The sequence below is a fragment of the Oncorhynchus masou genome, chromosome 30 (genome assembly GCF_036934945.1).
Source record: "Oncorhynchus masou masou isolate Uvic2021 chromosome 30, UVic_Omas_1.1, whole genome shotgun sequence".
Lineage (NCBI taxonomy): Eukaryota > Metazoa > Chordata > Actinopteri > Salmoniformes > Salmonidae > Oncorhynchus > Oncorhynchus masou.
The window spans coordinates 59140472-59158136 of NC_088241.1; the positions used below are offsets into that span (position 1 = coordinate 59140472).

General features: G+C 43.2%; 1 protein-coding gene across 1 annotated transcript in view; it reads left to right on the top strand.

The window, feature by feature from the left end:
• The window catches only part of LOC135522885 (sodium channel protein type 4 subunit alpha-like), a 194370-nt gene that overhangs the window by 70875 nt on the left and 105830 nt on the right, over positions 1–17665 (top strand). The window contains exons 14-15 of the mRNA XM_064949549.1: positions 14957–15130; positions 16069–16425. Coding sequence (XP_064805621.1) covers positions 14957–15130; positions 16069–16425 — 531 coding nt within the window. The remainder of the gene's footprint in view (positions 1–14956; positions 15131–16068; positions 16426–17665) is intronic.

Consider the following 17665-nt stretch of genomic DNA (forward strand, 5'->3'; position numbering starts at 1 on the left):
TCAATAGAGTTTTCTTCCACTTGGCTGGCCACTGTGTGCTACAGTGGACAATCTGGCTGGTGTGTGTGTGTGTATATATGTGCATGTGTGTCCACAGCAGATACAGTTGAAGTTGGAAGTTTACATATACCTTGGCCAAATACATTTCAACTCAGTTTTTCACAATTCCTGACATTTAATCCTAGTAAAAATTCCCTGTTTTAGGTCAGTTAGGATCACCACTTTATTTTAAGTATGGGAAATGTCAGAAAATTAGTAGAGAGAATGATTTATTTCAGCTTTTATTTCTTTCATCACATTCCCAGTGGGTCAGAAGTTTACATACAATCAATTAGTATTTGGTTGCATTGCCTTAAATTGTTTAACTTGGGTCAAATGTTTCGGGTAGCCTCCTACAATAAGTTTGGTGAATTTTGACCCATTCCTCCTTATAGAGCTGGTGTAACTGAGTCAGGTTTGTAGGCCTCTTTGGCCTCCTTGCTCTTGTTCTGCCCACAAATTTAATATGGGATTGAGGTCAGGGCTTTGTGATGGCCACTCCAATACCTTGACTTTGTTGTCTTTAAGACATTTTGCCACAACTTTGGAAGTCTGCTTGGGGTCATTGTCCATTTGGAAGACCCATTTGTGACCAAGCTTTAACTTCCCGACTGATGTCTTGAGATGTTGCTTCAATATATCCACGTACATTTCCCCCCTCATGATGCCCTCTATGTTGTGAAGTGCACCAGTCCCTCCTGCAGCAAAGCAACCCCACAACATGATGCCGCCACCCCCTGTGCTTCACAGTTAGGATGGTGTTCTTCGGCTTGCAAGCCTCCCCCTATTTCCTCCAAACATAACGATGGTCATTATGGCCAAACAGTTATATTTTTGTTTCATCAGACCAGAGGACATTTTTCCAAAAAGTACGATCTTTGTCCCCATGTGCAGTTGCAAACCGTAGTCTGCCTTTTTATGGAGGTTTTGGAGCAGTGACTTCTTCCTTGCTGAGCAGCCTAACAGGTTATGTCGATATAGGACTCATTTTACTGTGAATATAGATACTTTTGTACCTGTTTCCTCCAGCATCTTCAGAAGTACAAGTACGTTCATCTCTAGGAAATGGAATGTGTCTCCTTCCTGAGCTGCATTATGGCTGCGTGATCCCATGGGGTTTATTCTTGCGTACTATTGTTTGTACAGATAAACATGGTACCTTCAGGTGTTTGGAAATTGCTCCCAAGGATGAACCAGACTTGTGGACGTCTACAATTTTGGAGGTCTACAAATCAGTCTTGGCTGATTTCCTTTGATTTTCCCATGATGTCAAGCAAAGAGGCACTGAGTTTGAAGGTAGGCCTTGAAATACATCCACAAGTACACCTTCAATTGACTCAAATTATGTAAATGAGTCTATCAGAATCTTCTAAAGCCATGACATCATTTTCTGGAATTTTCCAAGCTGTTGAAAGGCACAGTCAACTTAGTGTATGTAAACTTCTGACCCACTGGAATTGTGATACAGTGGAAATAAGTGAAATAATCTGTCTGTAAACAACTGTTGGAAAATTTACTTGTGTCATGCACAAAGTAGATGTCCTAACCGACTTCCCAAAACTATAGTTTGTTAACAAGAAATTTGTGGAGTGGTTTAACAAGTTTTATTGACTCCAACCTAAGTGTATGTAAAATTCCGACTTCAACTGTGTTTGTTATGACATCCCTCTCTGGTCTTTCCCATCTTTCAGCAAGTCATCATCGCCTTGGTGACAAACGTCTGAACTGTGGTGGGGTGGTGACTGTGTTGGATACATAGAGAGTCTGAACTGTGGTGGGGTGGTGACTGTTGGATACATAGAGAGTCTGAACTGTGGTGGGGTGGTGACTGTATTGGATACATAGAGAGTCTGAACTGTGGTGGGGTGGTGACTGTTGGATACATAGAGAGTCTGAACTGTGGTGGGGTGGTGACTGTGTTGGATACATAGAGAGTCTGAACTGTGGTGGGGTGGTGACTGTGTTGGATACATAGAGAGTCTGAACTGTGGTGGGGTGGTGACTGTGTTGGATACATAGAGAGTCTGAATGACATGGATACATAGAGAGTCTGAACTGTGGTGGTGGGTGGTGAACTGTGGTGGGGTGTGACTGTGTTGGATACATAGAGAGTCTGAACTGTGGTGGGGTGGTGACTGTTGGATACATAGAGAGTCTGAACTGTGGTGGGGTGGTGACTGTGTTGGATACATAGAGAGTCTGAACTGTGGTGGGGTGGTGACTGTGTTGGATACATAGAGAGTCTGAACTGTGGTGGGGTGGTGACTGTGTTGGATACATAGAGAGTCTGAACTGTGGTGGGGTGGTGACTGTGTTGGATCTGAAGTCTGAACTGTGGTGGGGTGGTGACTGTGTTGGATACATAGAGAGTCTGAACTGTGGTGGGGTGGTGACTGTGTTGGATACATAGAGAGTCTGAACTGTGGTGGGGTGGTGACTGTGTTGGATACATAGAGAGTCTGAACTGTGGTGGGGTGGTGACTGTGTTGGATACATAGAGAGTCTGAACTGTGGTGGGGTGGTGACTGTGTTGGATACATAGAGAGTCTGAACTGTGGTGGGGTGGTGACTGTGTTGGATACATAGAGAGTCTGAACTGTGGTGGGGTGGTGACTGTGTTGGATACATAGAGAGTCTGAACTGTGGTGGGGTGGTGACTGTGTTGGATACATAGAGAGTCTGAACTGTGGTGGGGTGGTGACTGTGTTGGATACATAGAGAGTCTGAACTGTGGTGGGGTGGTGACTGTGTTGGATACATAGAGAGTGAACTGTGGTGGGGTGGTGACTGTTGGATACATAGAGAGTCTGAACTGTGGTGGGGTGGTGACTGTGTTGGATACATAGAGAGTCTGAACTGTGGTGGGGTGGTGACTGTGTTGGATACATAGAGAGTCTGAACTGTGGTGGGGTGGTGACTGTTGGATACATAGAGAGTCTGAACTGTGGTGGGGTGGTGACTGTGTTGGATACATAGAGAGTCTGAACTGTGGTGGGGTGGTGACTGTGTTGGATACATAGAGAGTCTGAACTGTGGGGTGGGGATACATGAGTCTGACTGTGGTGGGGTGGTGTGTTGGATACATAGAGAGTCTGAACTGTGGTGGGGTGGTGACTGTGTTGGATACATAGAGAGTCTGAACTGTGGTGGGGTGGTGACTGTGTTGGATACATAGAGAGTCTGAACTGTGGTGGGGTGGTGACTGTGTTGGATACATAGAGAGGAACTGTGGTGGGGTGGTGACTGTGTTGGATACATAGAGAGTCTGAACTGTGGTGGGGTGGTGACTGTGTTGGATACATAGAGAGTCTGAACTGTGGTGGGGTGGTGACTGTGTTGGATACATAGAGAGTCTGAACTGTGGTGGGGTGGTGACTGTGTTGGATACATAGAGAGTCTGAACTGTGGTGGGGTGGTGACTGTGTTGGATACTGTGTTGGATACATAGAGAGTCTGAACTGTGGTGGGGTGGTGACTGTGTTGGATACATAGAGAGTCTGAACTGTGGTGGGGTGGTGACTGTGTTGGATACATAGAGAGTCTGAACTGTGGTGGGGTGGTGACTGTGTTGGATACATAGAGAGTCTGAACTGTGGTGGGGTGGTGACTGTGGTGTCTGGTGGGGTGGTGACTGTGTTGGATACATAGAGAGTCTGAACTGTGGTGGGGTGGTGACTGTGTTGGATACATAGAGAGTCTGAACTGTGGTTGGTGACTGTGTTGGATACATAGAGAGTCTGAACTGTGGTGGGGTGGTGACTGTGGATACATAGAGAGGAACTGTGGTGGGGTGGTGACTGTGTTGGATACATAGAGAGTCTGAACTGTGGTGGGGTGGTGACTGTGTTGGATACATAGAGAGTCTGAACTGTGGTGGGGTGGTGACTGTGTTGGATACATAGAGAGTCTGAACTGTGGTGGGGTGGTGACTGTATTGGATAACTGCCAGTTTGCTAGATGCAGCATCACACATTAAAAACTTTTTTGTCTCTGTACGTAGAGATTTGTTTGAAGAGGAATTTTTCTCTCATCCCTATTATAGTGGAGAGATATTGTCTCTCTCTCTAAGTGTTATGTGCATGCTTGTGTCGTGTCTTTGGCTATCATTAATGTGATGACAATTGCTTTATCAAATCGATTAACTACAGTATGTTTAATTATTACGATGATTAAATTACTCATGTAAACAATTAACTCATCAGCAATCTTGGGACACCATGGAAAAAGTTTGTTTAATGAGTTACCGTTTCCGAATTAACTCTAAAGATATAAATATCTCTGACATTTCAGTCATCAATCAGTAATTAATTAATTTTATCTTCTATCAGTCTCATTCTGAATGTCGCAATATCCTTGGATATCTGCACGAACTCTAGCATAAATTTTGAATATGCAATACACAAATTGGCCTTATTATTTATTTACTAACTAAATAATCACAGAGCATGACATAAACACACAAACAGAATAGCTTACACATTGAGTACTACATAATGAAATTAAAAGTGTACTAAACCCGATATGACGACTTGTTACACCAAATGAAAAGGGAGGGGCATGGAAGAAAGAGCAGGAGAAAAGACAAAGGACTCCACTATCGTACACACAGCCCATAACTATGCTCATGGAAATGCTAATACTTTGCACATGAACGGCCGTTCATTCAAAAATATAATTTGCAATGCACAGTGCTTTGCAAAACTATTCAGCCCCCTTGGCGTTTTTCCTATTTTGTTGCATTACAACCTGTTATTTGGATTTCATGTAATTTCATGTAGTTAAATAAAGTCCACCTGTGTGCAATCTAAGTGTCACATGATCTCAGTATATATATACCTGTTCTAAAAGGCCCCAGAGTCTGCAACACCATTAAACAAGAGGCACCACCAAGCCAGTGGCACCATGAAGACCAAGGAGCTCTCCAAACAGGTCAGGGACAAAGTTGTGGAGAAGTACAGATCATTGTTGGGTTATAAAAAAAATATCCAAAACTTTGAACATCCCACGGAGCACCATTAAATCCAGGATAAAAAATGGAAATAATATGGCACCACAACAAACCTGCCAAGACAGGGCCGCTCACCAAAACTCACGGACCAGGCAAGGAGGGCATAAATCAGAGAGGCAACAAAGAAGCCAAAGATAACCCGGAAGGAGATGCAAAGCTCCACAGCGGAGATTGGAATATCTGTCCATAGGACCACTTTAAGCCATACACTCCACAGAGCTGGGCTTTATTGAAGAGTGGGCAGAAAATGCTATTGCTTAAAGAAAAAATAAGCAAACACGTTTGGTGTTCATATGGAAGAAAGTACTCTGGTCAGATTAAACAAAAATGTAGCTTTTTGGCCATCAAGGAAAACACTATGTCTGGCGCAAACCCAAAACCTCTCATCACCCCGAGAATATACCATCCCCACATATGAAGCATGGAGGCGTTATCATGCTGTGGGGATGTTTTTAATCGGCAGGGACTGGGAAACTGGTCAGAATTGAAGAAATTATGGATGGCGCTAAATACAGGGAAATCCTTGAGGGAAACCTGTTTCAGTCTTCCAGAGATTTGAGACTGGGACAGAGGTTCACCTTCCAGCAGGACAATGACCCTAAGCACACTGCTAAAGCAACTTTCCAGTGGTTTAAGGCACAACTTTTAAACGTCTTGGAATGGCCTAGTCAAAGCCCAGACCTCAATCCAATTAAGAATATGTGGTATGACTTAAAGATTGCTGTACACCATCCAACTTGAAGGAGCTGGAGCAGTTTTTCCTTGAAGAATGGGCAAAAATCCCAGTGGCTAGATATGCCAAGCTTATAGAGACATACCCCAAGAGTCTTGCGGCTGTAATTGCTGAGTAAGGTGGCTATACAAATGATTGATTTTGGGTGGGTTAACAGTTATGCAATCTCATGTTTTCTGTTTTTTTTTGTCTTATTTCTTGTTTGTTTCACAAGAGAAAATATTTTGCATCTTCAAAGTGGTAGGCTTGTTGTGTAAATCACATCAAACAAACCCTCAAAAAATATATTTTAATTCCAGGTTGTAAGGCAACAAAATAGGAACAATACCAAGGGGGCTGAATACTTTCACAAGCCACTCTATATTTTTATGATTGCATGCCTTTGTTGTCTCGGTCCATCTGGGGTGTAAATTCGACAGAAAGTGTTATGTACTTGAGTGAAGACCCAAAAGCGGTTTTAACAGAAAACAGAGTTCTTTAATGAAAAACAGGAATGGCATAAATCCTCTTCCAACGTAGTCAATGGAACAAAAAGAACGTTAGAATAATGCAGGATGCACCTGCCAGGCAGACTCCGACAGGATAGGACAAGGTGGAAGCAAACGGGACGACAGCTTGCTTCTGGCATCAAAAACACAAACAAGAATCAGACACTGAAAGTAGCAGGAACAGAGAGAGAAATAGAGACCTAATCAGAGGGGGAAGAGAGAACAGGTGGGAAGGAGTGAATGAGCTAGTTAGGGGAGATGTAGAACAGCTGAAGAATGAGAGACAGAGAAGGTAACCTAAAAAGACCAGCAGAGAGAGACAGAGTGAAGAGAAAGGACAGGAACAGACATAACAAGACATGACAGAAAGTCTCTGGTTGTGTCTGTTATAACCTGTTCTTCCAGACGTACCAATGGTGGTTGGATATGGAAATGTTATTTTAGAATGGATATTTTCAAAGTACCAGCCGGTTGTTCTCGTGTTCGGTTTGTTAAAATAGATAATTTAGAGGTATCTATAGTGGTAAAGGAAATTGTTCTTCTTTCTTTTCTTTCGGTCAAGTTTCCTAGACTATTTTGCCTATACAGCTGCAGACTGTGAAAGTGTAGTTTTCTTAACCATTTCAACGTGTACAGCTGGCGCTGCACTTAGCTGGTCTGGTGGAGTCTAACCATTCGTGATGTATGGTTCAACACCGTCTGCCTGCTTGATCTAATGTACATTTTTGTCAGAAGTGAGTTTTATGCACACTGGGAAAAGGGATGTTCCATGACGCCAACATAATGTCTGTACTCACGTGGATGTAGCCACTGACTTGGTTAAGACTTCACATGAAAAACAATTCTCTCATTTAGAAGGCTAACATCACTTTATGTCTTCTCACAAATAGTTTCATATTTAATCACCAAAATTTGGACGTGAATATGATCACTGGGAAAAATACACATTCAGATATACAGTTATGTTATTATACTGTCCTTCATGGGATCACAAAACACAACTGATCTGACATAATTGTTCTATAAGTGCCCAAGGACCACTCCAACCACTTGGACTACAGAAATATTGCTTCATTATTTAACCTTTTGATGTTACCGTTATGGTGGTAATTCTGCCAAACCCAAATGTGTATGTGTGTGTGTTTGTGTGTGTATACGTGTGTGTGTGTGTGTTCATGCATGGTTGTGCATGCGTGTGAATGTGCGCATGGAAATGTTTCCATCTGCACACGTATGTGTGTGTGTTTGTATACGTTATGTGTGGACTGTTCACCCGAGGCCAGTTGGGCGTGCGTAGTCACGTGGATTGTGTTGACCGTGGGAGCGAAACCTTGTTGACGTGCTTCACAGAGAGTGCTTGTCACATGACATCTCCTCTCTGCCCCCTTCCCCGTTGAGCCCACGCCCACCGCCCTTCCGCTCGCATGAGCCTCACTCTGCTGTGTGTGGGTGTGTGTGTGTGTGTGTATACGAGTGTGTATACACACGTGTGTGTGTGTCTCTGTATACACGTGTGTGTGTGTATACGAGTGTGTATACACGTGTGTGTGTGTGTGTGTGTCTCTGTATACACACATATGTGTGTGTGTGTGTCTGTATACACGTGTGTGTGTGTGTGTATGTCTGTATACACGTACACACGTGTGTGTGTGTGTGTCTGTATACACGTGTGTGTGTGTGTCTCTGTATACACACGTATGTGTGTGTGAGTGTCTGTATACACACGTGTGTTTGTGTGTGTGTGTGTGTGTGTGTGTGTGTGTGTTTCTGTATACACGTGTGTGTGTGTGTGTGTGTGTGTGTGTGTGTGTGTGTGTGTGTGTGTGTGTGTGTGTGTGTGTGTGTGTGTGTGTGTGTGTGTGTGTGTGTGTGTGTGTGTGTCTGTATGCATGCGTGTATATCTTCATATATGCTGAACCAGGACTCTTTGCTGTTACTACCACAGCCACGGCCAGCACAGCACAGGCCCTAGTTTACACAGCAATACCCATCCAGCTGTCCTCCTGTGCCCTTCAGCTACCCCTCAGTCACACAGACACAGCTGGACAGACGTATGGACAACACCTCCGGGCTGTTAGATAGACACATGAGTGTGTTGGTCGCTGGCATGATGTTCTTTTCAGAACCGTACATCTGTATCTCTGTGAGAGGACAGTGAGTTGTTTGGGGTGGGAGAGTGACAGACAGGTTGTCTGAGGCAGCGGTTAGATGAGTAATCTCTTACAGATAAAACACATAATTTCACATGGAAAATCACATGAGCAAAAACATTTTTTTGGAACACTTCACGTGTGATCATGTGACATGAATGTGTTTTTTTTCAGTAAGGATTCAGAAGATAGGCGTTTTCAGATAGGCAACACACAGGTGTGTCCTTTCAGTCTTTTAGTAGGTTCATCTGATTGAATATATCATTTTAATATTCCCATTTAGCCTGGAAACCAAGCTAATTTGGTTCAACGTTGTGGGATATTCAACACGCCCACGCCCACGCCCACAACACAAAAACACTAAACATATTTTTGTAGTAGGTTTTCCGCACAAAACAGAATGGTTTCATCTGAAATGGCATTCTATTCGTTCAGCTTGTATCCAGAGTGACTTGCAGGTGCATTTGGGATTAAGTGCCTTGCTCAAGGGCAAATCAACAGATTTTCACCTCGTCAGCTTGGGGATTTGAACCAGCAACCTTTCGGTTACTGGCCCAACTCTTAGCCACTAAGCTACCTGCCGTCTCAAAGCACCCTATTCCCTATATTGTGTATGTTTTTTTTTTGCCAGAACTTGGTCTACAGTAGAGCACTTCTGCTCTAGGGAATAGGGTGCCATTTCAGTGCTTCACTTGACCTATTCAGGATAACGTTGCTTGTCTCAGTGTCCTTAAGAGGGTAGACTTCACACACAACCTGCACACTTTCCTAAAGATCCAATCCACATTGGAGAAAACAGTGCCTTGCTGTTTTTGTTATTGTTTTGTTGATGTTATGGAGGTAGAAACAGAGGACAGTAATGCGTGCAAAACAAAGTACAGTAAATGTACATTAAGGTACTGCAATATTATTTTTTAGATGCATGCCAGCAAAGCCACTACACAACACAACAAAACACTAAACAATACATTAATTGCACTTTAACGGTGCCCACAAACACAGTCCCAACACCTTACCACTGCTACACCTGGCTATCAGCGGAGCCTTGTCTTGCAGCGAAACAGTTCATTTAGCTTTATTTTCTGCCTTTGATAAAAACATAGCTGATATGTCTGACTTGCTTAAACAAATGTGGTTTCTACAGAAAATTGAGATGTACAAACTATGGCATAATGGGAAGACAACTGGATAAGAGGCAATCCATCATTTTGATTAAGACAATGAGCTAGGACGGGCGTAGTCAATATAACTATTTGTTCAGCACATTTGAAATGCACAGCGACAGAATTCAAAACATGGGCCGTTCTTACAGTATTCTCCATGTACACCAAGTCAGAACCGTAGGATAAATAAAGGGGGCATATAAGCAGACAATGAATGCTCTTACTGTATTTGATGATGATATTTCTCTAAAACAGGCCATAGGCTACATGTGCACCACCAAGTCAGAACAGTAGGTGAAATTAAGAGGGGACCAAATTATTAGGGTGAGGCATATGGGCTACTAACAGCTTACTACACAACATACACTTAGTATTAGTCTTAGCTAATAGTATAAATATTATCTAATTTATGCAGCAGCCTACAAGACATTTTTGGACGGTCCTTCGTGGGCAAATTGTGTCATTAAACTCTGTCATCAAAGTCTGGCATTATCTGGATTTATGGTGCTTTCAAGGCAACTGGGGCCCGAGTTCCAGACTTGCAATTCTGAGTTGGAAGACCATTCAAAATGTATTTTCCCAGTCAGAGTTATTTGTTTCTGAGTTCCCAGTTGTCTTGAACTCACTGAAGCCAGATTTCCCAGTCCTGAGTTTCCAGTTGTTTTGAGAATGGCAGAAGTCATACTAGAATGACAGCAGGGCCAATGTTGATTGTTTATCTTTTTAAGCTTGGAAAAGAGACCCTCAAATCCAGACTTGGGACCACACAGCCACTCCACTGAATAGCAAGCTAGTGATGGCTTTGCGATGCTTGCAGTTAGCCACTGATTCCTTCAAAACCACTGATTGTTGAATTTGCAATTTCCAACTTGTTGTGTAATGTTTATGTCCAATGGCCGATGAGCACCGATACATTTTGTCTATAATTTTTATTCATTATTTCTATTCATATGACAAGGATTAAAAAGGATTTGCCAGTTGATTGTCGACATGGGCCATGATGATGACTGCTAGCTTGCTAGCTAAGATTTTGAAAGTATCAGTCCAATCAAGGCTACTGTAGATATTTCATCATTTGACATCATTTTATTTGTGGCCAATGACCTTGAGCCTTTTTGGATGGGCACTTCTAATGTAACTCTATGGCAGCACCTAATGAGCTTACATTTTGAGCTCTACCCTTAGATTTGGCAGTGATGTAGTGTCCCCTAGAGTGACAAAACACTGAGCCAATCACGACACAACTAGAGAACATTACCAACCCCTCTGCCCTGAATGACGGATCACCACTGGCAATGATGTCCCAAAAAAACTGTGTTCGTTTATTTGCAGTAATTTCTTTGTTATTGCAATGTCCCAAACGGACGTGGCAGTTCCACCAATTAACGATTCCAGCTGTACTCTTATCACAGGAGATATGAATTGTGTGGTCACGATGCCGTGACATGCTCAGACCAACACGTCAGTATTATTCAATTACCATGTCTGCCTGGGCATCCTAAACACTTACTCATTACTGCTGCTTTGGCCTGACAGAAATAATTAACCTTCATGCCTTTGGGTTGTGTCCCAAATGGCACTCTACTCCCAATATAGTGCACTACTTTTGACCAGAGTCCTATTGTCCCTGGTCAAAAGTAGTGCACTATGGAGGGAATAGAGTACCATTTGTGACACACGATTCACTATAAAAACATTGTAGTTGTTTAAACTGATTATTATTAAGTAACTGGTTCCACTACTTTTCAATTAAAGCTTTTCCCAAACTTGCAAAATTCATTCAACTTAAAATTATGTTTTTGTTCCACTTGTCTCATATGTTCATTCAACTAGAAAGTATTATTTGGTCATTTTGACTAAATAAGGCTGTGGAACTAGTGACATGCAATAGTTGCAATTATTGTGATTAAGGAGTAATTTAAACAGGTTAACATTTAAACAGGTTAAACAGGTTAATATGCCCTAAAAAACATTTAGACAACTATACATAAAACCCCAACATTTCTGAAATAAATAAATGAAATATATAATGAGAGAATATTGAGATGAACTGATAATTGACACAGACATGGTGGCATACAGTAGCAGGAAGATCAGAATGCCATCAACCAAAAGGTTGTGGGTTCAAATCCCAGACGAGGACATGTTGAATAATAATTACTGTATAAATTAATATGTATAATGTAGTCATATGTATCAAATACCCGAGTTAAAACATTGTTGTGCAGAATATTTTTGTTAATATGCCCAAATAATATTTGAATTAACATATGAGATTAGTTGAACAAATAGTGTTAGTGCCGTGGCCTACTCTGTAAATCCGTCGCAAGACCCACTGATTGATGCTTATTTATAAAACCCTCTTAGGCCTCACTCCCCCCTATCTGAGATATCTACTGCAGCCCTCATCCTCCATGTACAACACCCGTTCTGCCAGTCACATTCTGTTAAACGTCCCCAAAGCATACACATCCCTGGGTCGCTCCTCTTTTCAGTTCACTGCAGCTTGCAACTGGAACGAGCTGCAACAAACACTCAATCTGGCCAGTTTTATCTCAATCTCTTCATTCAAAGACTCAATCATGGACACACTTACTGACAGCTGTGGCTGCTTTGCGTGATGTATCGTTGTCTCTACCTTCTTGCCCTTTGTGCCCAATAATGTTTGTACCATGTTTTGTGCTGCTACCATGTTGTGCTGCTGCCATATCGTGCTGCTACCATGTTGTTGTCATGTTGTGTTGCTACCATGCTGTGTTGTTATGTGTTGCTGCCATGCTATGTTGTTGTCTTAGGTCTCTCTTTATGTGGTGTTGTGATGTCTCTTTATATAGTGTTTTGTTGTCTCTCCTGTCATAATGTGTGTTTTGTCCTATATCTTTATTTCATTTATTTGTATTTTAAATCCCAGCCCCCGTTCCCGCAGGAGGCCTTTTGCCTTTTGGTAGACTGTTATTGCAAATAACTCACTTGCCTAGTTAAATAAAGGTTAAATAAAAAAAATGTAAATACTCATTATCTGTTTTCGAATTACAGAGATGCTAATTTGAGGTACAGACTTGATGAAAATGCGTTTTAATAACATTGCAACAAAGTAAATTAATTTTTCAACACATTTCTGGTGTGCGCATTTCCAGTAGTGGAAAGTCATTCACCCAAGCAAACCGTTATTATTAACTCACAATAATTTGAGCATCACACTAGGCGACATCAACTTCATCCTAAAGACATTACGTTATTGTCTCCTGCACCATATCTGCCCCAAACCAATACAGTACAGCACACAAACTGATAACACTTGATATAGATAGTCCCAAGTACATGGTTTGTAGATGGTTTGTACATGTTCAGTAGATGTTCAATAAGTGTCAACAAAATTTCAATGAACTATCAACTAAACTTAACCCTAACCATAATCCAAACCTAAACCTAACATTTATTCTAACCCTAATCGTAACCTTAGCAAGCAGTTGTTTATCAACATATTCAGTCATTTGTTGATTATATGGATTATATTATATATCTGTAGATCATCAATATGGGACTATCAGAATAAAGTGTGAGCCACAAACTCAATCAATTCATATAGTAGGCTACATGTCCATGTGTTGTCCTTTTCTGGGGCGATGCCATGTCGTGTTGGACATCTTCCTGGCTTCATGTTGGCACTGATCTCTGTGAGATGCAGCGGCAGCATCATCGCTCGCAGGATACTCCTCCGCCCAATCATAATAAACGCCCTGTCTCATCCTCGGGTCCTGACAGCGTAATAACAGTATGATTGTGAAGTACCTTGTCATTGATAACGAGCTGTGTACCGAGCTTAATGAGCCCCATGTAAATGAGAATGGATACAACACACACACACACACCAAAGCAGGTAGGCAGGCGCGTGCACACACAAAACACACACACACACACACACACACACACACACACACACACACACACACACACACACACACACACACACACACACACACACACTCACACACACACAGACATTGGGCCCCTCCAGGCGACTGAAAGTGGGGGCTTCAGTGCCAGTCAATATCCCAGCTGTAATCACACCAAACTGCTCACTAAGCCACTCACTGTGTGTGTGTGTGAGTTTGTGTTTGTGTGTGTGACATAACCAGCTAGTCTAAACAGACTCCAGATCAGATCCTTTCAAGGCTACCCAGACGTGCCCTATGACGATTTCACCTTGTCCACCCGCTACCCCCTCCACCCTCGCCTTCCGCCCGTGTGTCACGTACTCAGTGTCACATCGAGGAGCACGTCCTCAAGGAACAACTAGCAGAGAGCTGCAAGACGAAAACACACAGAGATCACAGAAGCAAAGCACAAATAGACACACACACACGCATGCACACGCACGCACGCACGCACGCACGCACGCACGCACACACACACACACACACACACACACACACACACACACACACACACACACACACACACACACACACACACACACACACACACACACACACACACACACACACACACACACACCACACACACTTACACACACACCTATACTGCAGACCTGTCAGCTGTGTTAGCTTTCACAACACAAACACAGAGCAAGAGGCAATACCTACCTTTATAGTGGTCCAGCCAAAGGAAGAAAAAACAGCGATGGTGGCTAACATGAGAGAGACGAGGATGCTCCTAAAACAGCATCTGAAAACTGATATCATAAGCAGATTTCCCCTTAAGGAGATTAGGTGGACACAGGAGCCAGCTCACTGTGTGCAGTAAAGGCTGTGAGTCTTAATTCAATATACAGGAAAGCTCCCAGTCTGAGGTCTCAGTTGTATTATTGACGTTGCTGTGCAGTTTGATGTCGCAGCTCCAGACGCTCCCATGAAGAAAACAGCAAGACAGGGATTTAATCAAAGGTGCATTGTACTGGTCATTTCCCTGACGTTCGCTGAGATCACATTCACACTAAACGCTGCGGATGTCGGATCAAAGCGTAAATGACCTTTTGTCGAGTGCAGTGCACTTGTCAACGATGCAGGTAGAGCTGCTGTGCTTGTATGGGTAGGCATTGGCAAAAAAAAAATACAAAAAATCTAGGAGGATTATTTTGGGCAATACTTTAGATCTCATTTAAAAACATTTCTCATCAGCTCCCATTAGTCTTCCACGTACAGCCCTGACTTCCAGATGGTTCCAGATGGTTCCAGATGGACAAGATCAGTAGATTGGGAGACAATCAGGCAAAGCGACAGCCACCAGTGTTCTACTGCAGTGCTTCATGTTCAAGGGAGGCCTGATTCTGACTCTAACCTGCTCTGAAGTTTCCTACCCCCAGGCTAAGCTCTCCCTCTCTGTTTGTGTCTGTGTGTGTCTGTGTTTCCTAGGTATTCTCTGGGATCTTCACCGCTGAGATGGTTTTAAAGATCATCGCTCTGGATCCATACTACTATTTCCAACAAGGTTGGAACATCTTTGACAGCATCATCGTGTGCCTCAGCCTCATGGAGCTGGGCCTGTCCGACGTGGAGGGACTGTCCGTTCTCCGGTCCTTCAGACTGGTATTTAACCATTTAACATGTCACCCCTCTGGCCTATCTGTGTCTCTGTGTGCTGTCTGTCTCTCTGTGTGTTTGTAGATGATGGTTGTCTGGAATGGGTGTGTTAAAGCCTGCACTTTTGACAGTGTGACTGGTTAGGTCTCTCACCCAATGGTACTGTACATGTATGCGAACTGTAAGTCCCCCTAACTGTGAGACAATTGGCAAGTCCTTCTCAACAGTTACTAAACCAGCCTGAGTTATGTAACCCCATTTTACTACCATATCCCATTGACAGAATGATTTGAATTGTAGTCAGTAGCCACTTCTTTATTTAGAAATGTGAAATGTAAGCCTCCCGAATGGTACAGCGGTCTAAGGCACTGCATCACAGTGTTGTGGTGTCACTACAGCCTGGGGTTTGGTCATTACTGGCAGTGACCGGGAGTCCCATAGGGCAGCGCAAAATTGGCCCAGCATTGTCCGGGTTATGGGAGGGTTTGGCCAGGGGGGCTTTACTTAGCTCATTGTGCTCTAGTGACTCCTTGTGGCGGGCCGGGTGCCTGCAGGCTGACTTCGGTCATCAGTTGAATTGTGTTTCATCCGACACATTGGTGCAGCTGTCGTCCGGGTTATACAAGCATTTGTTAAAAAGTGCGGTTTAGCTGGTCATGATTTGCAGCACTTGACCTTTGCCTCTCCAGAGCCCGTTGGGGAGTTGCAGCGAGCGATGAGACGATTGTAATCACGAAGGGGGGGGGGGGGTTAAAATTACACAAAAAAGTGAAATGTGACTAATAAACATTTTATTGAAAGTATAAACTCGAACATGAGAATAGGATAAAGAAAATATAATTTGTCTCTAAATCTCTTGATTCAACTTGTAGTTAACATTAATTTCTAAATTCATTTCTCAGACAACTAACAAACAGCTGGTCTCACTATCTCCCCTCCCACAGCTGAGGGTGTTCAAGTTGGCCAAGTCGTGGCCCACCCTCAACACACTCATCAAGATCATCGGCAACTCGGTGGGCGCTCTCGGAAACCTGACCCTGGTCCTAGCCATCATAGTCTTCATCTTTGCTGTAGTGGGCATGCAGCTGTTTGGCAAGAACTACCAGGACTGCGTGTGTAAGATCTCTAAGGACTGTACGCTGCCGCGCTGGCACATGAAGGACTTCTTCCACTCGTTCCTCATCGTGTTCCGGGTGCTGTGTGGCGAGTGGATCGAGACCATGTGGGATTGTATGGAGGTGGCCGGGCAACCTCTCTGCATCCTGGTCTTCATGCTCGTCATGGTGATCGGGAACCTAGTGGTGAGTCAAACTAAGTCACTCAGTCTCTTTGGCTAGGGTGGTTTATTAAGTCTGTCTAAGTCAAACTAAGTTCACTCAGTCTCTTTGGCTAGAGTAGGTTATACAGTCTGTCTAAGTCAAACTAAGTCACTCAGTCTCTTTGGCTAGAGTAGGTTATAAAGTCTGTCTAAGTCAAACTAAGTCACTCAGTCTCTTTGGCTAGAGTAGGTTATAAAGTCTGTCTAAGTCAAACTAAGTCACTCAGTCTCTTTGGCTAGAGTAGGTTATAAAGTCTGTCTAAGTCAAACTAAGTCTAAGTCACTAAGTCACTCAGTCTCTTTGGCTAGAGTAGATTATAAAGTCTGTCTAAGTCAAACTAAGTCACTCAGTCTCTTTGGCTAGAGTAGGTTATAAAGTCTCTTTCTAGAGTAGATTATAAAGTCTGTCTAAGTCAAACTAAGTCACTCAGTCTCTTTGGCTAGAGTAGGTTATAAAGTCTAAGTCAAACTAAGTCACTCAGTCTCTTTGGCTAGAGTAGATTATAAAGTCTGTCTAAGTCAAACTAAGTCACTCAGTCTCTTTGGCTAGAGTAGGTTATAAAGTCTAAGTCAAACTAAGTCCCTCAGTCTCTTTGGCTAGGGTGGATTATAAATAGTATGTAATTTAGTAGCATGTTCGAGTTTAAAGGAAAACATTGGACACATTGTTTTTACTGATTTAGTTTTGCTGTGTTGTTTATGAAACTTCTAGATTATGTGTAATTTCAGGGTTTATACCCAAGTTTGACATTACTCAGTGTCCTCAAAAAACATGGGGTGTTTGTTTGTGTGCTTGTGTGAGTGAGGGGGTGAGTGCCTCAACTAGCTTTCTGCCCATCCACTTCATCCCCCTCCTACCAATGTCTCTCTACCTGCCATGTTTGGAGCTTTTGGCAGGGTGGGAGGGGTGTACAGGGGGTTGTGGGAAAGGAGAGAGGGTGGGGGTGAGCTAATCTCCATGAACTGTTTTGGTAGTGGTATGACAACACGACCCTGATGGTGGCCCTCGTCGAACGCCCCACCGCCCACTACTGTGTCCAGAGCTGCAGGGGTCGGTGGAAGGGAGTGTTGCAATAAAATGATCCCCTTCCCTCCCCTTTCCCCACAAAGCTCACATGTTCCCGATACGGGGCCTGATTCAGTTTCACAAAGACGCATGCCTGGCAATGCTAGCCTTGTTAGCCTTGTTAGCCTTGGCAAAGGAACACAAAGAGATGAAATGT